This window comes from Abramis brama (assembly GCF_963993115.1).
Source record: "Abramis brama genome assembly, chromosome: 5".
In the NCBI taxonomy this organism is placed as follows: domain Eukaryota; kingdom Metazoa; phylum Chordata; class Actinopteri; order Cypriniformes; family Leuciscidae; genus Abramis; species Abramis brama.
Window position 1 is genome coordinate 7,315,595 of NC_139967.1, and position 24,126 is coordinate 7,339,720.

The 24,126-nt window shown below is 36.1% G+C and overlaps 1 protein-coding gene across 1 annotated transcript in view; it reads right to left on the reverse strand.

Annotated features, from left to right (window-relative positions):
• Positions 1 to 8,521: 8,521 nt before the first annotated feature.
• Positions 8,522 to 24,126, reverse strand: part of cabp7a (calcium binding protein 7a) — a 41,507-nt gene continuing 25,902 nt past the window's right edge. Inside the window, exons 2-5 of the mRNA XM_084114850.1 lie at positions 15,299 to 15,442; positions 13,332 to 13,444; positions 10,657 to 10,807; positions 8,522 to 9,695 (exon numbers count right to left, since the gene is read on the reverse strand). Of these exons, the coding sequence (XP_083970976.1) occupies positions 9,565 to 9,695; positions 10,657 to 10,807; positions 13,332 to 13,444; positions 15,299 to 15,442 (539 nt within the window). The 3' untranslated portion in view covers positions 8,522 to 9,564. The remainder of the gene's footprint in view (positions 9,696 to 10,656; positions 10,808 to 13,331; positions 13,445 to 15,298; positions 15,443 to 24,126) is intronic.

The window sequence follows — 24,126 nt, forward strand, 5'->3', positions numbered from 1 at the left end:
CTTGGTGACATACAAGTAGTCTAGTCAAATTGTCAATAAATTAGATTTGTCTTGAAGTCTTTTTTTTATGAATCCTTAAAAAAAAGTATCACTGTTTATTATTATATTTATTATATTTACTATTAAATATTTTAAGATCAATATTAAGTAATATTAACTGTTTTCAACTGTTTTTGTTTTTGTTTTTTCATTCAGCTTGGAATGATTTCTGAAGGATCATGTGACTGAAGACTGGTGCTGAAAATTCAGCTTTGATCATGGGAATAAATTTCAAAATGTATTTAAGTTCAAACTTTTATTTTAAATACTAATTTTACACAATATGACCGTTTTACTGTATTTTTGATCAAATAAATGCCTTGGTGAGCATAGGAGAATTTATACATATCTGATCTTTTTTTCTAATTATTTAAAGTTGTTTATTGTCATGCCCTGCTATTAAAATCTTACTTGAATGCTTCTCTACAGACTATGACAGGGCAAAATACAATAGACAGTACTGATATGTGCAAAAATGTACATTTGCAGAGATAATATTTTTTTACAGATGCAACTCTTTTTTTAAACTGTAGGGAGTCATAAGCATTTTCTACAATAACCACATGTCCATCTATAAAGAAAAGAAGTGATAATCAGATCCTAGCAACCATCTAGCAAAGCCCTAGTAACCACCCAGAACAACTTAGCAACCACATGGTAACACCGCATCGTGGCTGTGAATTTTGCACCTCTCAGTTCAAATTAATTTGTGAATGGAGTTAACATAACATGGAGTTGTTTGTAAAGTTCTTGCCCTTGAAAATTAGAAAATACCAAATAAAGAAAGAGAGCAAGAGAAAGATTGAGACTGAGAGAAATTGGGGGAAGGATTTGGGGGGAATTTATTTTTTCTCCTTGAACTGAGTATGACATTGAATCAGTGTTCTGCTTCGATTCGTCTCTTGTTTATCACAATGGACTCTATTATGAGGTTGATCCACCGACTGCAATGAAGCACTAAAGCACTATTTAAAGAGAGTCGAGTTCCTTTCTGTGTTTATTAATTGAAGAAGCTCCACAGCTACGTAAACAACTTGTTTGTTGAGATTAAAGCCATTGCCTCTCAACTCTTCCTTTTCTGTCGTCTCTTTGTTCTCTGCAGTTTACAATCAGATTCCCATTAAGTCAGATCCACTTTGTTGCTTATTCTGGCCATGAACTGCTCCTTTAAAGATTATTTGACCAATGTGTAAACTTAAACATCCAACCACGGTTTATTTTGTTTCATTGTAGGTTTAGGGTTGTTTGTCTGAAATAGTTGATACAATAACAGATTGACGTTCAAATAAATAAATAAGCTACAATAATATTTCAAAACTATTTTTATTTTAGGTATAGGCTGTATTTTTAATAATTATAATATAATCATAGTTTTTATTTTTATATATATATATTATTTTTTTTTAATATATTTTAAGAAATTGTAAAACACTAATTTCTTTTTCACATATGTTGCTTCTAAAATACATCTTATGACTTAACCCCCCCTTTTTTGCATTTATAGTTTTTATTACATGAAAGTAATTCATAGCAAGTAATGTGCATTACGTAAACAGATTACTTTTTGATGTTACGAGTAAAGTAACGCATTACAAGTAACGTGCATTACGTAATAAGATTACTTTTTGATGTAACGAGTAAAGTAATGGATTACAAGTAACATCCATTACGTAAATAAACTTTTTGATCTAACAAGTAATGATTTTAAAGGACCATTAAATCCCCCAATCACTAAAGTGGGCCAACACCTTTGCCTCCAGCCATAGAGGGCGGTGTTGTCATGGAATACCTGAAAAAGGTTTTCACAAAAGGGGACTCTTATAGACTGGGTAAACCCAGCCTGATCTGCCGGCGATTTGATTTCGCCCTGCAGCTCAGGCTGGAAACCTGTACATTTATCTACAATGCTTCCTTTACAAATTTGAAGGAACCAATCACAAACTGGCTTATCCACCTGGCGCGCTATTGGCGGGTTTAATCCAATCCAATTCCAGAGCCGTTACGGCTCTGTCCAATTCCTTTTAACCTCTCGACAAAGCTCAATGGCTTCTTTTTAGCAAACAAATCACTGGAGTGGGTGTAAATACCACTAACTTTCATGTTTTTTTTCACAACCTGCAAAAAACGCTCGATTCCATTGCTGCTTCTGCAAACCGCTGATCAACACGTTTGGTTACACCAGAGAATGTCTAATAAGGCGAGAAGTTTCACTCTCACTACACTTCCGGCTTCTGAACTGGTTGCAGTTCCACTCTGATTCCATATGAGGGCGCTCACAGGACGAGTGCAGAATGAATGGAGGTCTATGGCGCTATACACACCAAAATCCACTTTTCTCAGGATATAATTTTTTTTGTGTCTAGTAATTTGAATGTTGTATTCGAAAGGAGATGCAAAGAAATTACACATTGCGGGGTGTTAGATTTTTTAGAGTCACTTATTTGCTTTAAAAAGTCTTTTAAAGTGTCAATGACGTCATACACATCGTACGACCAGAGATACTGCTTTACGGCAATCCTTCAGTGCGTTCGCGCTCTGCACTTTCTTTTCACTCGAGGCATGGACAACACAGCTGACACAGGTAAATACACATGCTAGAAGAGTTTTTGTTTTGTTTGTTTCTGGTCCCGCTTCGGATGCCACGATGCCATCAAGCGGTATCTCTGGTCGTAATCAGTCCTTCACTGACCAATCAGCGTTCATTAGCAGAATGCTAGCGTGTTATGGGCAACAACAACTCAACTTGTAAGAAATCGAAAGGACATAAGTACTCGTTCATTCAACTTTTGACCTATAACCCATGTTGAACTTGCAAAACCTAGAATCAAATCTGAGATTTCTCAACGGCAATCGGATGAAAGAGACACATTTAGCCGTCTAGCCCCATAGACTCCCATTCATTTTGCACTCATGGGCGATCGCCCCCAGTGGAACTCTGGTGGAACTACAACCAAAATTCGGTACAATAGGACTTAATAGGGAGTGGGCAGGCTCTCCGTAGACGGGCTCTGGTTACACGTTTCCTGCCTGGAGTTTTTGCGTCGCTCTGCAAAGTACGTTATCCGGATCGTTGGTCTGATTGGTTGAGGGACTATCGAATTGCGTACAGAGTCATTTGAACTATGCCCGTTGATCACGAGCAGACTCCCCAGACTAATGTTCAATCTTAAAAGATTGAGCTTGATCTGGTGATAGCCAGACTAGGACTCTTACTAAACCTGAGCCAAATGTTGCCAAAGAACTCTTTATTTGTTTGTGGTTTGGTTGATTAATGTTTCTCGCTGAATACTTAATGTGGACACTTTAAAGGGTTAGTTCACCCAAAAATGAAAATTCTGTCAGTAATTACTCACCCTCATGTTGTTCCAACCGCGTAAGACCTTCGTTCATCTTCGGAACATAAATTAAGATATTTTTGATGAAATCTGAGTGCTGGATCACTTCTCCATAGGCTGCTAGGTGACCGAAACTTGCTGGCCCAGAAAAGTTATTAAAGAGATCGTTAATATAGTCCAAGTGACTACAGTGGCTTAATCTTAAGTATATCAAGCGACGAGAATACTTTTGTGCGCAAAAACAAACAAAAATAACGACTTTATTCCACTATTCATTTCCATCTCTCTGGGCCTCGTAGTGTTTTTGCGCTGCGCGTCTGTGTTACACATCATCACGCATCATACACATGACCAGCGTCGGCCAATAGTGAGCCTACGTGGTGACGTGTAACACAGACGCGCAGCGCAAAAACACTACGTGAACCAAGAGGCCCAGAGAGAAGGAAATGAATAGTGGAATAAAGTCGTTATTTTTGTTTGTTTGTGCACACAAAAAGTATTTTCGTCGCTTTATATACTTAAGATTGAGCCACTGTAGTCACTTGGACTATATTAACGATAGTCTCTTTAATAACTTTTCTGGGCCAGCAAGTTTCGGTCAGCAGCTGCATCAGCGATTGGTTCTTTTATTTAGAAGGCGGGACATATTCCACCATTGCCTATAGCGTGTTGTAGTTTTAAGTAGGAGTGAACCTTCTTCCTGTATAGTATTTGCCCTTAAAGGGATAGTTCGCCCAAAAATGATATTTAACCCATGATTTACTCACCCTCAAGCCGTTCGAGATGCATATGTCAATCCTTTTTCAGACAAACACATTTTCAGTTATTTTAGAAAATGTCTTAGATCTTTCAGTGGTTATAATGTGAAGCTATGGGGTCCACATCGTTCAAGTCCCAAAATGTGCATGCATCCTTCTCAAAAGTAATCCATCCGGCTCCAGGGGGATAAACGAAGGCCTTCTGAGGGTAATCCGTGCGGTTTTGTCGTAAAAATGTACATTTAAAACTTTATAAACGAAAATAACTGGCTTCCGGTAGCGGTCGACGTGCGTTCACGGAGATGGATGCTGGCGTATGACGTAGGACGTAGCGTAGGAAGCGTCGTGACGTAGAACGAACGTGACCGCGCAGCCAGAGAGCAGAGCAAAACAAAACTCTACGTTCGTTCTACGTCACGACGCTTCCTACGCTACCTATGTCCTTTTCCACAACATATAGGCTATAATGACAGCTGTATGACAGGCAGTATTTAATATAATTATTTGTAAATATATAATGCAAATTATCCTGTATAACTGTATAAATGTACAAGCCTAATAGATTTGTATTATTTTATTGATTAAATTATGTTAATGATTTATGTTAATATGATTTAATTTAGTTAATTATCTCGATTTCTACTTTTTTAAATTGTGATTCAAATGTTTTGCAATGATTTCACATTATAGGCCTACATAATTAAATAGCAGCTCCACCATGAAAGCATAGTTCAGACAAACACTATGTTGCACATTACTTGCTGTCTCTTCTGATAAATCAACACCACAATGGAGTTCAGTTATGTAGGACTTTAACCGGGCATTAACTCTCCGAATATCAAAACTTCTCTTTTAATTATAGTCCTGCCCACCAGTGGCTAAAACTGATTAATCTCTGTGCTAGGAAAAGAGAGAAAAATCGAACAGCATAAAGGGAACAGATATATAGTCTCTTGCCTTGGATTGGAAGTATGACAGTGTACTAGAATTAGGAAACTGATAGCATCGTCTATCTAGAACCTGTGATCAGTAAACAGGCAGGTTCTTCACAGAGATAAAGGGATTTTCTCAAGAAAGAAATCGAATATGTCAGATTTGTATTGAGATCAGGATTAGTTATCGTCACTACAGTAAGATGTGGCAACATGTGATTGTGATTATGTCAAAGGATTAGGCTACAACAAACATCTAATTCTGATAATGAACTGTCAGTTATGAGTTACTAATGAAATTATGAATACATTATAGGCACTTTCCTGCGAATATAGGACTACTATGAAAGCTTTCCACCACGGAATAAAAAAAAAAAAGGTAATGTGTGACCTTTTCATACAATTGCAAGGTTAAATTTCATTTATTTATTTTTTTTAGATATAAACTTTTTAATTCTGAGAAAAAGGTCAGAATTACAAGATAAAACCTTGCAATTACAAGAAAAAAAGTCAGGATTGCAAAAGTTTATATCTCGCAATATCTGACTTTTTTCTCAGAATTGTGAGTTCACAAAAAAAATAAAAATGACAAACTGTTACCCCACGAAGCATGAAGCTAACATATTTTTTCCCCTTTTCTTTTACCGATTTAAAAAAAATATTGAATTATTATTATTATTCATTGTATACACTTTGTGTATTTACTTTTAATGTTTACTTGTTAGTAGTAAATAACTATTGTTATTTACTTTTAATGTTTATTAGGAAAATGGCACAAATTAAAGTTTCAAACTTTTGTGAGCAATATTGGTAACAAGGTTCCAAAACTGCAAACATTCTATAAAATTCTATAAAATAGTTTCAGGCTCTATTTTGTAAATATGTAAAAATTGCACATTAACACAACAACATTAACACAACAAAACCAGTGTAGACGGTTCTAGTTTTGTTGTTCAGTATCATGATGCTATTTTTTTCAGTCTGTAAAGGAAAATTTGTTTTTAAGTTTCTTCGTCCAGTGTATTTTGGTATTATCTTTATTCATTTGGAATACAGTACAATGTCACAGGTGGATACACAGATTTTGTGCACTCGGTAAACACACTTCACAAGGTGAAATGAATGTATAACGTTACATTGACCCTCCTCAGAGAGCGCAAGTTGCACTAATAAACATAAGTATGGCACATTGATTATCCACATTCAAAAATAGTTCATCCCAAACAGAAGTATTTTCAGACCTGATAGGAACACCATGTCATCACTGTAAACAATATTCTTTATGATCTGATATGAAAAACAGCATAAGGCAAAGTAAGAAACGTCACAGGACAACATTCAACACGCTTGATGTCTCAAGTATCGAAACAGGCCGAAGGACGGCCAAATACTTGTTTACATAAATTAAATGTGTGCAGAATTTGTGTGCATGTCTCTTTAGAAATACACAGAAATGTGGCTCACATTTTGAATAAAGCCTATGTCATATATATTGCCATCTCTTTAACAAAAATAATGATGCTCTACATGTACAAACATAAACATCTTGATAATTCATGTAATACAAAAAATCTGGCTATAATAAAAATGACTTCAATGCAAAATTACTACAAATCTTGGATACTAAAGTGCTCTACAGATAATAAACTACTGGTCTCTATGACTAATGAGAAAAGAGAACCATCCTTTTTTTGCACAGTCATGTACAAACCAACATTCTCATTAAAATCCACAGTTATATGTAGTTAGCATTTGTCAACCCACATTTCCTAGTCGCTTTCATGTATTGCTTAAATATACACTCGATATTTTCCTCCCCAGGAAACAACAAATCTCATAAAAGTGTATGCGTTTTAGATACCCTTTTTCATGGTGCCAAGTAGACATGAAATACTTACATATAATATATGCTTTAGGATATAATGTACATTATAATGAACCATATATTTTGAATGTTTCATTTGAGTCCCAATTAAATAGGGAACATAAGTTTCATGTACAGGTGTCCCCCAGTAACAAGCATAACGTGTGTCTTTTATGAGAAATGTCTCACAAAGAAGCTTTTAAACAAAATATGTATCCTGTTGACATCAAGCAAGGCAAATCAAGAAGGAATCTGTTTGAATTTCATTTGTCTTGGGTCTCAAGAGAAAAGTAAATTTGAGTTACGTAATCAAATTACTTTTTTCCAGGTAACTAGTAAAGTAACTCATTACTTTAAAATTTACAACTAAATATCTGAGTTACTTTGTCAAATAAATAACGCAAGTTACTTTGTTTTCCCATTTATTGACTGACGGACAGTTGAGAAAAACAAATTCAGTATTCCTCAAAATGAATATGTTGAACTGGATAGTCAAAGGTCAGCAGCAAAGTCATTGGTTAATAAAGTGAGATTAAATACATAAAGTATATTTGTGTAATTTAACATATTTAATTATTACAGGTTTGCTTTTCTCTGTTTAGTTATACCAACAAAAGTATTTCTAAAGGCTAGAGCAAGTAGAAATAGATCCTTAAGCTAAGTTAACACTATTTATAGTGTGATACATCTAAAACCAAGCATTCAGCAAGGCTCTGCTTTTGTTGTCAGTCTTTAATTATTTTCTTTTCTTTTCTTTTTTTTTCTTTTTATAAGCAGCTATTGTGAATAATTCATTCTGTTGGATCTGATTTACTAAGCACAAATAAAACTCTGGGGCAGATGGGGTTACCAGCCAATCCGGTAATGATATAATGAGAATTTCCTTATCAGCCAAGTGCTATTCTAGACGAGTTTTATATAATAGGCTATTCTCTGGTTAAAGCGAGTGCGGCTCGGGAACATTATTAGCTTTCTCATTTCTATTAATTAATAAGTAATCGTGCCTGTATAATGGAGGAAACCTGTACAATGTTGTCCTGTGACTCCTCTTTGACTGTCACTCGATCGTAGTGCTTGAGTGAGCGTTGAGACATGTTTCCATCCATTGCATATTTCATTTATACCTGGACATCCAAATGTAAGAGTTTCATGGTGCTGTAACTAACAGCTAAATCAATTCATGCCCTGGGCTGAGTTGAAAACTAATGTTATGTCCTGGAAAATGCCCTTTAACAGAATGACACACTAGCTGATACATATTCAAACCCTGACATTCACATTTTAAACATTATTCACACCTTAGATACTCTGTTTCGTGATCATCAAGTCAACCTGCTCACAAACTTATGCTTCCCAGGAAAACACTGAACGACGTCACAAATGGCACATTCATATGGACATATGAACAATATATTTTGAAATAGAAGTGAAACACTGATATACCACAGTGTTTGCTGTCAGATTATATTAATACACATATTCCTTATACTGCAAACTAATAGAAACATCATGATCATCCATGTAGGTTAGGCGACAAGCTTAAATGGACATCGATTTGGTTCAGAAACAACCATTAAATAATTTCCTGATATGTCAGAAATCAAATACTCCTTTTATCCTGTGTCTTACGTAATCATTTGGTATAATTGCCTGCCAGTCGTGTCATTTCAATTCAAAAGCTCCTAATTATCATCTCTACGTGACAACTACAGTGCAAATGTTTGCAAAATGTAACAGTTACATTTGCACCGGCGAGCGTTGTTGATCATTCAGAACAGAAAGCCTGAAAATGCATAGTGTATTTCAGGTGAAAAGAAAATCATTTGTATCCACATACTAATACTGTATGTCACTAGTGGTATAGCATCACTTTTGGGTTGTTTCACGCCCCCTTTGACCAGATGCAGTACTACTACAATCATCTCAGGCGTGTGCAACAGGTAAAAATCCACGATAGTTACTCGACAAACACAAGACTAACATTGCATGACATGAGCATGCCCTAAACAGCCCTTATTCTCATGCAAAGGGATCAGTATACTGGATGTAAAATGTCAGAAACGACCTCCGCTCCATATCCAACACTTCACATGTGTGAGACGGGTCCTTCTCCGGAAAAATTTGTTTTGGGATCTAATATATAGGTGAATGGATGCACAGCGGAACTCTACTGGTGCGTCCAGGCTATTGTAAATCCATGCATCGTCATGCATTGAAGAGTAGGATCCTCGGTTGGAGATGTCCATGCGGCCAAACTCACCCAGAACATACTGAAGAGGGAGAGCGGTTGAAGGGGAAACTTTTCAGAGTCCATTACAGTATAAACTTCTTCTTTCGCTCTTTTCCTATACTTTTCATTGCGGGTAAGACACAGTATGTGTGCGTTTACATATTTGTGTGCATTCTGTTTTGAAACTGCTGTCAAATAATAATAAAAAACTATGTCCAGTGGAAGCTGTAGCTCGTCTCAAAAATATTTCAGTCACCACATTTGGATTTCACGTAAATGAAATGAACTTTTCAGTTGCTCCAGTTTGTGTGTGCATGTGTGCGTGTTTTTTTTTGTTTTTTTTGCCATTTTGCCATTTCTTACTGTCATATGTTGAATTGAATCTATGTTGTGAGCGGTCCATACGTTACTTCATGCCACTGCGAAGCACCTGATTGGCTGCAATGAGCATGACACTGATGATGAAAGCAATCGCGAAGGCGCAGATCAGACTCTTCCGTACGCATGTTTGCTTCACCTGCTGGGTTGGACTCTCCGCTGAAGAAACAGAGAGAAAACAAATAAGAAGATCAAGAGAAATAAGGTGGTAAGGCAAGGTTTGGAGATGATGACTTGAAATAAATGAAAAATGTGTGAAGGTTTCAAAAGTGTTTGAAGACTCCCAGAAACCACAGCTCTGTTCCAAAACCTAGCGAGATGCCTACCTAGACAATCTTTTTAGGCAGCATACTGTAGGTAATTTCATGAAAATCCATGAAAGATGGCAGATAAAATTGTTGGAAAGGTCAATTAGAAATGTTCATTTATTTTGCCAAGTACTGAAAAGTAATGATAAAAAGTTTAATTAAAAATAGAACTAAAAATAAATATTTAAACCAAACATTTATGTATTTGTTGTGCTCAATCAAGTGTGAGTTAGTCAAGTCTCAATCATGTTCAGTAAGAAGCACTATGATGTCACACACACTATTCGTTAAATAGTTTAGGGTCTTTGGTTTTTGAAAGATGTCTCTTATGATCACTGAGACTGCATTTATTCGATCAAAAATGCTGCTAAAACAGAAATATTGTGAAATATTATTACAGTTTAAAATAAATTATTTATTACTCCAGTCTTCAGTCACATGATCCTTCAGAAATTATTCTAATATGCTGATTTGATGCTCGATAAACATTTCTTATTATTATCAATTATTATTATCTTTGATCAATTTATTGCATCCTTGCTGAATAAAAGTATTAATTCACATAAAAAATTGTACACTGACCCCAAACTTTTCAACAGTAGTGTATGCCTACTTCAAGATATTAGGATTTTTGGGGGCTTCCTCCAACAAAATTCCAATTTAACCCAATTTTACACCTAACATAATTAATCAAGATGATGAAATGATGATTTTAATCAAGATGATAAAATGATGATTTTGACAGGAAAGTAATAATAATTGAACTTGTATCTCAGCCAGAGCTGTGCATTATGAAAGAAAAAAATTCTCACTGTCAATGTCAACCTGGCAGTCCCCAGGATTTTCGATGTGATTCTCCTCTGTCATGATGATATTCTCAATGTCTTTCATAGACAGGTGGTCACAGAAAGTGTCGTATAAGAGTCTCTTCAGCTCTTCCACAGTCAGCTTCTGCATATCACACTAAAAATAGAAACAAAACTGTAGAATTTCATTCTGAAATTCTTTATGCGATCTTCAATTGGTCTAAATACATTACTTTACTGTACATTAATGCATTCAGTTGACACTTTTATCCATAGAGACTTACCTGGAACCCAGACAGCAACATAGTGTCGGCCCAGATCCGGCCCTCATCTGGTATACGTGGATTCCACACGGCCCAGACATGGGCCGCATCTGGCCTGATACTATGTTGCTGTCTGGGATACATTTTTATCAGTTCATGCATTCCCTGGGAGTCAAACCCATGGCCTTGTTCACGAGTTCACACTTACAAATAATCAGATAGAGTAAAAGAGTATGCAAATTAGGTGTGCTGTCCAAGGAGAGGGCTCCGAGCTCAGAATTTGGCCCAAACCCAGAGTACTCCCCTTGTATCCCTGGCTGGGATAGGAACCAGCTGATAGTAAGGAGTTGGTGTGGTGGAAGGATGCAGAAAACTGTCGAGGAACATGTACTGTGGGCATGTACTGTATATGTAGGCCTTCTCTCGTGCTGATTGGATAGATAATTTGAACGAGTTCCTCCCGAGCTTCGTTAATAAAACATCATGTGTTGCTAACACCATGCTCTACTGTTTGAACCTCACAGTAGACATTTGGTCAAAACTTGATATTAACTTTGACATGCAACCAATTTCACTTCCATAATGTGACATATTTTAAGTACAAAAGGATATTCAATATGAAAAAAATATATATGATTTTGTCTTTCAGAGTTGAAAAGCAGTCTCCAAATGAGAGGTAGTTGAATAAGAGTCGCCATTAAGGGGTGGAGCAAGTTTTGCATGCATTTCGATTATAAAAACAAGTTTATTTTCTTCATAATAACATGTACTGATGAACTGCTGACTATATGTGTAGTAAGAAAAGACAGGGTTGATTTTGATTTCATGCACACATATTAATAGCACTGAACTCATAATTACACAGAGAGACGTTTAAGAGGAAGAACCCTGTAGCTATTTGGGGTCAAACACACTGCTAAAAAATGCACCAGCAGTGAGCTGAGATTCGAGAAACTCGCCCTTTGGGTGAATCACCATATGGCTCTTACAAATGATATTCTGCTCTTCTCACTTGGAGACTCAGTTATAAAATCTATTAATAAATCTTACTTAAAGTCATCATGTCACATCGCAATATATCGGCATTGAAGTGTATTCAGATTTGTAGGTTTTGTAACACTTTATTTTGATGGACATTATACTATAAGCAACTAAATGTCAAGTAACTCTCATTTGAGTATTAGTATTAGACTGCCTGCTTAATATCTGCTAAAACTTTATTTTGATGGTCCCCCAACAGACATTTTACTAACTATAACATCGCAACTACGTCAACTTATTCTACTAACCTGAACCCATAAACTAGTCTTTTAACAGTCTTCTAATTCTCTAACGAGAGTTACTTGACATAGAGTTGCAAAGTTAAATGTCTAAAGTGGACCATCAAAATAAAGTGTAACAGTAGATTTTGCTTACGTTTAAAGGATAGGAGACCAATTCTCATAAGGTGATTCATGTCTGTTTGTGTGATTTCATAGAGAGAATTGAAAGCAGGGCCTAAAATGAACACCTGCCAAGCGCCAAATGCAAATGCAGTGTTGGTGAGTATATGAAATGGTGTCAATCGGCAGTTAGCCGGTTACATTTTTATGAATTCTAACAATGCAATGTTGTGAGAACATGAACGTGAACAAACGTGAACGATGCCTAGGACAGTTGACAGCCAGCGCTGCATGATCACGAAAGTTTAAGCCTTGGCAATTAAAAAATTCAAGCACAAGAAGATGCGAAAGGGAACTCAGTTTGTTACTCGCGCGCTGTTTGGGAAGTTTTCTGTGCGCAAACATCCGAAGCGCGCGCCCACAAATCCGAATCTCAGAGAGCGTGCAATTAGTGAATTGAGTTCTCTTGAACAGACATATTTAAACAAAATGATGTCAAAAGGCCAATATTGGGGAGTATCCTCGTAAACATAGTCAGTTTTGCCTAAAGTGAACATAAACAGTTGAGAAAGAAAACGCATGATGGATCCGTGCATTAGCTCTTAAAGTGACAGCAGCCTAATATCCCTTTTGCTGTCTGTGTTTTTATATTAATCAAAAGACAAAGAAAAATCACTCACTTTTATTGACTGAATAACTTTTATAACTTTGATAATGATTAATCCATGTTTAATTTAAACAGTGAAGACTATGTAGTGTTATTTTTGCATTTGATTCTTTATTAAATTTCTCTAACTGAAAAGTGAATTTTCACTGGCATATAACATTTTTATGTCATAACTGCCTGTTTTTGCCAAAAAAGATTCATGGCTGGTAATTTTTTTAAAGTCACCAGACATTGGCAGGTGTGGCAAAAATTAGTTTCAGGCCCTGATTGAAAGTGTGTGTAATCTAGATGTAGTTTTGGTGTGTGACAGATGCAGCACACTTTGTGCCTGTTGTCACTTTAAATAAGAGGGAAGTGGCTAATAATCACCTTCCAGAACACAGAGTCAAAATCGGTTCCGTTGAACTTGTCAGGCATCCCGGCAGCCGTGAGTTTGGGCCCCAGGAGAGTAACAAATTCCTCAAAATCCACCTGGCCGTCTCCTAAAAAACAGACCGTGAAGTATTAGATGGATTCTAGCATGATATCAAGTTCCAATTGTTTGCTCTTTGAAACAAGTATAGAAATGGATAGAAATATATTTTCTGTCAGGGTTGTGAGTTATTTAGAAATTAATTGAGAATGCCTGCATAGAAAATTCCTGCATTTGAATCAAATTTGCATTGAGAGAATGCACTCTATGTCATGTAGAATAGTAAAATGGTAAAAGTAATTTCTTACGTACCTATAAACACGTTATCAAAAACAATCAAATAGAGAGGAGTTTCCCAACTTGGCATTTGCGAACTGCTGGTGGTTCATGAGTTGATGAAAAGATAATAATTAATTCAATCCTAAAAATAAAATAAGTGAAATAAGTGAAATAAAAATGAAAGGCCCTCTCTGAGACGTTCTTTAAAGCACCGCCACTACAGTCATCAAAGCACCGCTTTCGCCTTCAATTAATTTCAAGACAACTAACTTCAAACTTCAAAACGCCTACTGTCAAACAGTGTTCTCATTATCAGCCCATGCATAATCCGCTTGTCTCCATGCATTATGAGGAATATGATAGTTTGGGGCAATAAAAAGTCACAGTTGTTCAGCTTTTTTATTTGTTGAATATCTGTCAATTGTGTTTAGCATCCTTACAGTGCAGAGAAATGCATCTGATTGGTGACTCATACTATTTGAAAATTTGAATATGTCTCGAAATGTCTTATTTTGTGGTCTAAAGAAGAAGAAAAAAGTCATAGGTTTGGAACAACATGAGCAAATGAGCACATGTTGATTAAATCTTATTGACATTTTTTGGATGAACTATCTCTTTAACTCTTTCCCCACCATTGACAAGATATTTCATAATATATGACACAATGCTTCCCCGCCATTTACGAGGTTTTCAGGCAATCCATGTTCTCACTGTTATACTGTTGGTATGGGGCTGTTATGGATCTTTTGAAATAGTACTACATCTCCAGATCCAAACACAAGTGAAGAAGATTATCTGCATAAACCGGAAGGAGCAGATAGAAGATTGCTTACACACTGTAAGCTAATGTGATCATCAAACATTCAACAGCATATAAATTAAAACTGCCTAACGTTACCAAGCAAAATTAAGAGGTAAATGACTGCAAGCTTTGGGGGTGTTGATGGACTCGATCTACTCCATCAATGTTTTGATCATCGCTCTGAATCCGATCCTCTGAATCTGACAAATTTGCATAATGCCAGCCTATGGTATTATTCATTGGCTGTCCGCAAACAACGCCGACTTAGTACTTTGACCCGCCCTCAAACACTGTAGTTTTAGCTGAGAAGAAACATGTTGCAACATGTCGAGAAAATGTTATGTTCTGAACTGCGAATCCATGTTGCATGCACTTCAAAAGGATGAGGACTCGCGCTCGAACTGATAGAGTAAAACCGACGCCATCGTTATTGTTCACATCACTGTGTATCAAGCGCTGAGGAAGCCTCCAGAGCCGAAATTCAGATATAATGAGCGTTTCGTTTCCAATGCGCAATGTAAGTGGTAGACCAATCACAACAGATTGGGCCATCTGACCAATCAGAGCAGAGTAGGCTCTTAGAAAGGAGGGGTTTAGAGAGACTGAATCCTTTATCAAGCTTTTTTAGACACTGTGAGAAAAGAGGTGATGCTGCAGTATATATTATGAGAAATTGAAGTGTTTGTGACCTTGGATGCATGTAAACCTGTTGTAGGAGACCTTTAAAATAGCATAATATGGGCACTTTAAGCAGCCTGGTGGGAACATCAGCACACCAGCATCCCAAGCTATTCTGGTCTTTTCTCTTTGCAGTCCATTCACAGTTTGTGTATGTCTCCTCACCATCCATGTCGAGTCTCTGAATGATGACCTCTAGCTCGACCTCATTGGGCATGTACCCTAGAGAACGCATGGCCATGCCGAGCTCCTGCTTTGAGATGAAGCCATTCCCATCTCGATCAAACACCTTAAACGCCTCCCGGATTTCTGAGGAAGAGAGTCACACACAGATCTGTAAGACGGTGCTTTATGCTTCCAATTTTAAAAGCATTACTCTGCAACATTGTTATAAAAGACAGATATTAAAATCATCACACCAAAGTGACTCAAAGAAAAGGGATGATTACAGTATATTGATTTTTTAAAATCATTCAGCAGAGCACAGCCTCTTTAATTGATGGATGTAAAACAAAGGAACAGAATGATTTCCGTTACATTCGTATAGGCTTGTTAAAAGATGGGAAAATGCCGCAATGCATACAGTTGGTTGTGCCGACTTATTTCACCGTATATGCATTATACATCATCATTAAGTCATTTGCAATTTTCCACTTGTCACGCCATGATGCCATATTCATAATTATGAAATATGCACCACAGGCTGCAAGATATTACTATAAATCCAGATAATATATTCAATACGGAGTGTGAACAGGAGTATTCGGTATGTGCACGGCTTGCTCACTGTGCTGTAGGTTTGATAAATGGCTATTTGGACATGGGGTCCAAGTCCGAACAAAAAAGCACATTAACTCTATCGCTCCCCTGAGTGAAGGATATTAGGGAGGAAATATGAGAAAAATACAAGAAATGATGGCACTGCGGTCCATAACAACAGCAACAGATGGAGAAAGCAACTTTACTCCACATTACAGTGGAAGTAAGCAGATTTTAAATGGAAGCGAAGTGTGGGCTCTATTTTGCTCATTTCAAAGCAAAACTGTTTAGCTGCAAGCAACACATTTGGATGCCCAAAAAAAGAAATGAAGTTTTAAAGAAAAACAGGATGGTTCTAAGATGCCCTATCAACCAGACGAGAGACAATCAAACAGGATATTCAGCCTCATTTGCAGATTTTAATGATCATTAACATGCTCATGTTATCACCCATCTTTTAAGAAGCTCAGCAAGTAGATCATTTGTGTATGCAACTTTTTTTTAACTTTTCACAGACTTTTTAGAAGTGCCATGAATGCAGTCCAATAATAAGAATCCTCAACTATAAATGAAATTACAATTCTAAACAAACTTTATTAAAAAATAATATAATACGACAAAGTATTTCAAACCATGCCAACAACCAAATGTATTAATATAATTCATGCACTGCATTTTGCAAAGAAAAATTCAAGTTTACCGGCACGTTCATAATTAACTGTGATTGTTTTAATAGATTTACAGAACTACAGTTGAATACTTGAAATGTAACTAATATTGAATATTGTGCAGTATGTTTAAGTGCATCAAAACATTGTAAAGTACAAATAATAGAAATTATAATCTTAAAATAATACAGCTCAACTGCCTGAGTATGTCTGAGCACACCACAAAAATGATCATTATTCAAGTCAAGTCACCTTTATTTCTATAAAGCAGCTTTACAGTGACACAGGAAAATGGTGATTCAGTGATGCAAACCGAATTCAATTCTGCTGTAAAGCAGCTCTAAAAAGACCATACTAAACAGTCATTAGTCAGTTGAAATCACTTGATTCAGTTTGATTCAATAACTGTAAAATACATCAATTTTGAAATAAGTTCAATAAAGCTATAAATCAGCTCTGGAGAAAACAGTGATGTCATTGTCCAGCTCAGTTCAGTTCTCATCCAACAGTGTCAGTGCCAAATCATTAATATTACTGAATATTAAGTGTTCCCAACTAAGCAAGCCAGAGGCGATAGTGGCAAGGAACCCAAACTCCATCAGGTGACAGAACGGAGAAAGAAAACCCTGGGAGAAACCAGGCTCAGTCAGGTGACCAAATCCCCTCTGACCAGCGAACGAACACTGTGTGATTTTGATTATTATGAAGAACAATATAATTAAATAAAGCTTCAATCTAATAAATAATAATGTCTAAGTCTAATAGTACAGAAATAGACAACAGGCCTCTTGTCTAAATATATCATTGACTGAGATAATTACTGCTATGCACTACATACTCCATACAGTGACTCAACCCATGTGACCGCAAAAGTACAGTACATGATTGTATCGACTGACTGATTCACTTTTAACCTTTAGCCTTAAATTGAGCGCGTACAAGATTCGAACACGCTGACTTAAGAAGTATGTTTTGGGCCAATCATAAAGTTCTAATGGACGCCGCACTGTTTACAGTAAGCTCCACTGCTTTTTAATCGTTTTTTTAGGTAAATATGCGCTAGATGGACATCTATGACGTTGCATTGCATCTCGTGAGAAGGGTATAGCTGCAGCCTGAGATCTCCAGATGGGTGTGGAAACTCCAAAACGGGGTGGGAGCTCCAAAATAGGGCGTGGCTTCCTCCCATTGACAGACAGGCATGACAGGTCGCTGCCAACCCACCCCTGTCGCTTAGAGCAAAGTGATACTGTAGAAGCCGCGTTGAGGCGGCTCGTGGGAGAGCTCGCAGGGTATTCCCGCTTATATCGTTGAGCGGAGGTTCAAACTCTAGTCTGAACTCCACTGGCCATGAGCTCTGGGCTTTTCTCTCACAGAACATATTCATTTATATAGGCATATTTATTTTTATAGCAGAGAAGATCAGAGAAATTATGTGTAATTTTCAAACATCTATTTTTAAATGTAAGTCAATGACAATTGGCTGAGGCCAGAGCCAATGGCGAAAGTCTTTGCGCGTGGACACCCTGCCCCCTTTTTGAGGTTCTGCCCATGTTTGGGGTTCACGCCCAGTTTTGGAGATCTCCAGTCTGCAGCTATACCTACTTGGAGAATTTTCAGCCTGTTGTGCTCGAGACCCTTCTTTTCTATTTATCAGAGCTGTGGCTTTGCAGTTGAATACTAGGCCTATAATGCGCGTCTCGTGTTTTTAAGATCAAAAACGCATTCTGTGTGATCATCCCATTACACCTATCACTCAGAACTTCTGTGACAGGCGTAAGAAGTAAAAAATTGTGTCAAATTTAACAGAAAATGAAACTTAAGTGGTTCTCATGTGCGTGAATGAAGACAACAGCGCAACATTTAAAGATTTTAAATAATTAAAGTTTAAAGTTTTTAAAGTTTAAAGATTTCTGATGACTGACATCCCAAAATGTACTGGTATTTTGGTGCTGATGTGTGAATGGTCTCTTAACGGTAAAAAGCCTGAACGTCATTGCTTATGTGAACAGCATGTTTGTGTATCTACGGTAAAGTCATTCTGGTAATTTTACGATAATTTACTAGGATTACTGTGTGAAAGGGGCTAACGCGTAATGATTACATGGCGCTATGTAGGTGTTGTTTGGAACAAAGAATCAGGCCTCTGTCACAACCAAAAACCCCATAATGATGTGTGAAATGTGGGGAATTTTGGGAAACTACCGAGGCTCAATAGTGGACTCAACAATCTTCATTGTGCAACAAAGCTTTTGGGAAACCCACCACTGCCTGTTGCTAGGCAACTGCACAACTGTTCAAACCCACTATTGTAAGGGTTGTGATTAGACCACAGCCCTTCCAGCATGATAGCGCTCGCTTGTCACAGTATATATCAAAAGTTGTACCTGCTCATAAAAATAGCACTCTCTATAAAAATAATAATGATATCTTTGAAAGCCAAGCATGCACCTAAAAATGAAGGGTTAGGGTTACTTTTTAACAAACAGATTTCAAAGAATTTTGAAGCTCATTATTGGGAAAGATAAAAAATAAAAAAATAAAAAAATAATATATATATATATATATATATATATATATATATATATATATATATATATATATACTTTAAGGTATCATATATGACTTCAAAAGACGCACAAGTAAAATGGACAACTTTTATGCTATTTTTATGCTGCTTTATATCATTTTAGGAAAAGGATAAAGTGAACAAATGAACGTGAAAATGAACGAGTACTAGTGCTGTCATGATACTGGAATTTTCACCTTTTGATACAATACCTTGAAAAATATTGATGCATTTTTTCATGCCAGAGGGAAAAATGCCATACATGCTGTCATACAGATAATTTGTTATTATCTCATATTTTTTGATAATGTGGGTAATTTTGTTGTAATAGCTTACACACTTTATTTGGATCGTTGAACTAAATTGACACCAAAAAAAAAGGCAAGTAAACAGTCAGTAATAAAATAAGAACAAATAAACAAATTGCAAACAATAGCACAAATAATTACAATAGAGTAAAGAGACACATTAAATAAATATGGCTTTAAGATTTTCAGCTGGGTCTAACAGTAGTATTCAGATAAGAAATGATACAGAAATGAAAGTATCAAATGTAAAATAACACTGGATAGTTTTCCTTGTAAAAATTAAATAAAGATTAATGCTTACAATTAAAAAGTTACAAAAGTTATTCAGTCAAGAGCAGCAAGTGATTTCTCTTTGTCTTTTTTTATTAACATGAAAGAGCAACAGGTTTATTAGGCTGTTGTCACTTTAAGAGAGTGTGTATGGATTCAATACACTGTTACACAACATGCTTTTTCTCTCAACTATTTTCCAAAATGAGCTGGATTTACCTGAATACTCAGCAAGATGAGCATTTTGACATAATTTTGTATGTATTTGACCGTTTAACCGCAACAAGCAATGAAAAAGAAGTCAACTTAGTACTCGCGAGCTGTTTGAGAGGCAGCTTTATGAGAGCGCTACTTATAGATCAGTGGTGCACGTGCTTTTTGTGTGAAACCTGTGGGAATGACTAAATTTATGCACAATACAAGCACTTTTCAACCAGAGCGAAGAGTGAGAGGAGGTTGGTGTGTGTTATTTCACCGTCGGAGAGAAGAGAGAAGAACGCGCAGCTGGTATCTGTGTATCAATACTGCAGAAAAGGAGTAGGCCTATTGGAAACGTTTCAGATATTTCAGTATTGAAACATATCTAATATTGATATTTCTGACAACACGAGTACTATTTCTTTTTTAAAATGTATCTTTTTTGTGTTTTGCAGAAGAGAGCAAGTCATGCAGTTTTGGAACGATACGTGGGTGAATGAATGAAACATTGTGCACTTTGCCATTCATGTGTGACTAGATTTTAAAGCATTCATCATTCAACTCCATCAACCAGGTGGATCTGAACGGCTTATTTTTTACTGTTTGGTTCAAAACAATCCAACAACCAATGTGCCTCGAACCACACCTGCAGTATAATTTACATAATTTACAACTTTCAGCTCATTGCACTTGCAATGTTCATAAATACACAATTAGCCTTTCTTTTGTCTTTGAAGTGAAACAGAAGGTGTTTTCTGCAAATTTAGGGGCATGAGGAAACAACAACAGCACAGAAATTTTACAAGTCTTGTAAGGAACAGATAGCAATCCGATTAAGGGATTGCCACGGGTTTCCTTGGAGTGAAAAACATTTCGATTGGGGAAGTCCTTGCCAGAGCACAACATGCTGCCAGATGCTGTGCTACTGGCAATGATTAGATTTGTTGGGAAATTTCAGTTCTTTGCCAAATTAACTTTTACCTTCCATATTTCTCTATTATTTCCATCACTTAATTATTATTTTTATCTCAAACCTCAAAATTCATTGAAGCGTAACGGATCTCCAAAAAAGACTTTGCTAGCTCTACTCTAAATGTGTCATTCTCTGATGTTGTTTACTTCTGAATATGAAAACTTTATTGCAAAAATATTTAATAATTTACACAGTTAATGCTTGTCTGATATTATATAACTGTCATCCAGTCACTATGCACAGAACCAGTCAAAACACTGATTTTCACTATGGGAAATATATGGATATATATATATCCTAGTCCTGAACAAAGAGTAGCTATAGAATAGAGATTAATGACGTTTTCTTCAAAGAAAGCTAACTAATCACTTTCCTGTGTTAACTTTCTCTTTGTGAGCCCCTTATAGAGGGATTAAACTGTCATGACAGCCAGTCCAAATCACTGCACAGAAAGAGAGAGATAACATATCCATACTTTTTTTTTTCTGTCCTACAGTGAGATAACGGATGTACAGAGAAGAGTAGAAACCCGTTTAAACTCCCTCTCACGTGGCATTCATATCTGATGACCATATGCTCAGGGGTTTGTCATTGCATTAAGACTATAAGAATTGGTTTCAATGTAATTATAGCGTTTCATTTTACAGCTTTTAATTTTAGTAACCAAATTTTCTTCCATTAAGTCTGCTACTTAATTTTCTAAATATCTGTTCATTAATGGTTTTGCAATTTACATCATTGCTGTTTTGTTCCAAAATAGTCCAAAAAAGTACTGTCAACACTGTCAACCATGTGATTTAAGCAGAGGATAAGCCAAATATTCACTCTGCTCATTTCCATTTAGTGAAAATAAATGGGGATGTTATATGGACCAAAATTTTTACACTGTAAAAAAATTGCTGTAGTTATGCAGCTGTTTGCCAGTAACTTACTGTAGATTTAAATTGATGTTATTTACTGGCAACAGTTTGTTCAAAGTTAAATGAACATTAAACATTAACAAGTCTTTGTCTTTACAGAATAAAACAATATAATATAAAATAACAATCTAATGCAAAGCATTCTGGGAACCAGAAATCTTCATCAACCTTTTTCTTTTCTTTTTCCTTCAGATTTTGGTTCCCAGAATGCTTTGCATGAGGCTGTTATTTTAGTTTTATTCTGTAAAGATAAAGACTTGTTAATGTTTAATGTTCATTTAACTTTGAACAAACGGTTGCCAGTAAATAACATCAATTTAAATCTACAGTAAGTTACTGGCAAGTAGAGCCCGACCGATATATCGGCGGGCCGATATTATCGGCCAATATTAGGCATTTTCCAAACTATCGGTATCGGCATTTATAACGGCCGATAAATGAATATTTAAAAAATAAAATAAAAGCGGACGAAACACCCTGCAACCATGTTATGAGTGTTGGCGCTGCATAGTTTGTCCACCAGAGGGCACTCTACAAGGAAGACTGCTAACATCAATGAGCTTGGAAATCACAACGAACTTATTCTGCCTAAATAAAGTAATGATTACTGTATTTATAACTAGCATATCTGTAGTTCCAGTCCCTGCATTGTAAAACGTAAGTTAGGCACGCGAGGAGTGAACATTTAGACATAGAGAAAAAGTATTAAACATAGCAGCTAGCCTGTGCATAAAAGTTAGCTTTTCTTTTACACGTGTTTGAAATCCAAGTGTGCGTTGCTGTAGGGGTAATTAACACATGGTTACCGAGTCGATCGTTCCCTGGGATGCGTTTTCATGAAAATCGAATGTTAAGAGTTTTAGCTATCTCTAAAAACAGATGATCTTATAACGCTAGTATATGGGGCACAGAGTAAAAGTAAATCGCTAGTTAATACCACTAACAAGGCTCAAAATAGCCTCACACTAACACGGTAACATAATGAGGGTCCCTACATGCAAACCGAAGCATTGATAACTTTGTAAGTGTACAGACAGTTTAATAAGAAGATACTTTATAAAGACAGTACATTACGCGTTTACAGGCATTCGTCATCTTGGAAAACTGTCTTGACTAATCGAGTCACGAACGCCGTGCTAAGTGAGCTGGTCGATAGGAATTACGTTTGTGAAATCTAACGTAGCACGGCGTTCGTGACTCGATTAGTCGTTCGTGACCCATTTTCCTAGATGATGCCTGATACTCTTTATAAAGTATCTTCTTATTAAACTGTCTGTACACTTACAAAGTTCTCAATGCTTCGGTTTGCATGTAGGGACCCTCATTATGTTACCGTGTTAGTGTGAGGCTATTTTGAGCCTTGTTAGTGGTATTAACTAGCGATTTACTTTTACTCTGTGCCCCATATACTAGCGTTATAAGATAACGTTAATCTGTTTTTAGAGATAACTCTTTACATTCAATTTTAATGAAAACACATCCCAGGGAACGATCGACTCGATAACCATGTGTTAATTACCTCACATTTAGAATTAGGAGTGACCTTTGTCTTGTTTAATAATAATACAAATGATGATGATAATAATAATAATAATATCATCATCATTGATTTTTTTTTTAATTATTACTATCAATATTAATAATAATAGGTGATTTTTTTTGTTCAAAGGACTTTTAGTTTCATATCTTAAGTTTGTATTTTTAATATACATTTTATTTATCAGAACTTTAATATATTCTGTTCTGTTGTGACAATAAAGTTAATTTAAAAATATATATATATATTTTTAAACTGCATTATATTATTTTAGTAAGGCTGAGGACTCTTAAATAACTACGAATAACTAATGTTAGGGAAAATCTGTTCATATTTTGTTACACGTTTCTGGATTTTAAAAAAATATATATATATCGGCCGATATATCGGAATATCGGATTTTTAAATCACCAAATATTTGTATCGGTATCGGCCTTAAAAATCCTTTATCGGTCGGGCTCTACTGGCAAGCAGCTGCCAGTAATTACTATAATTTCTACAGATTTTTTTTACAGTGTACTTTTAAAATTTGATCATGAGTTTGACAGCTCCATCCGCATTTGACTGAATGAAAAAGAGCTGTTTGAACACTCTGCCTAACATCTCTTTTTGCGTTCCCGAGAAGAAAAGGTCGAACAGGTTTGAAACGACATGAGGGTGAGTAAATGATGTTCCGATTCAATGATTGTATAATCAAATCATGACATCACACTACCAACAAATCACAAAGTGTTCCAATCAAATTCTGCCATCAATACACTTTTCTGTCCGTTTGTTGTCGTGGGATTTTT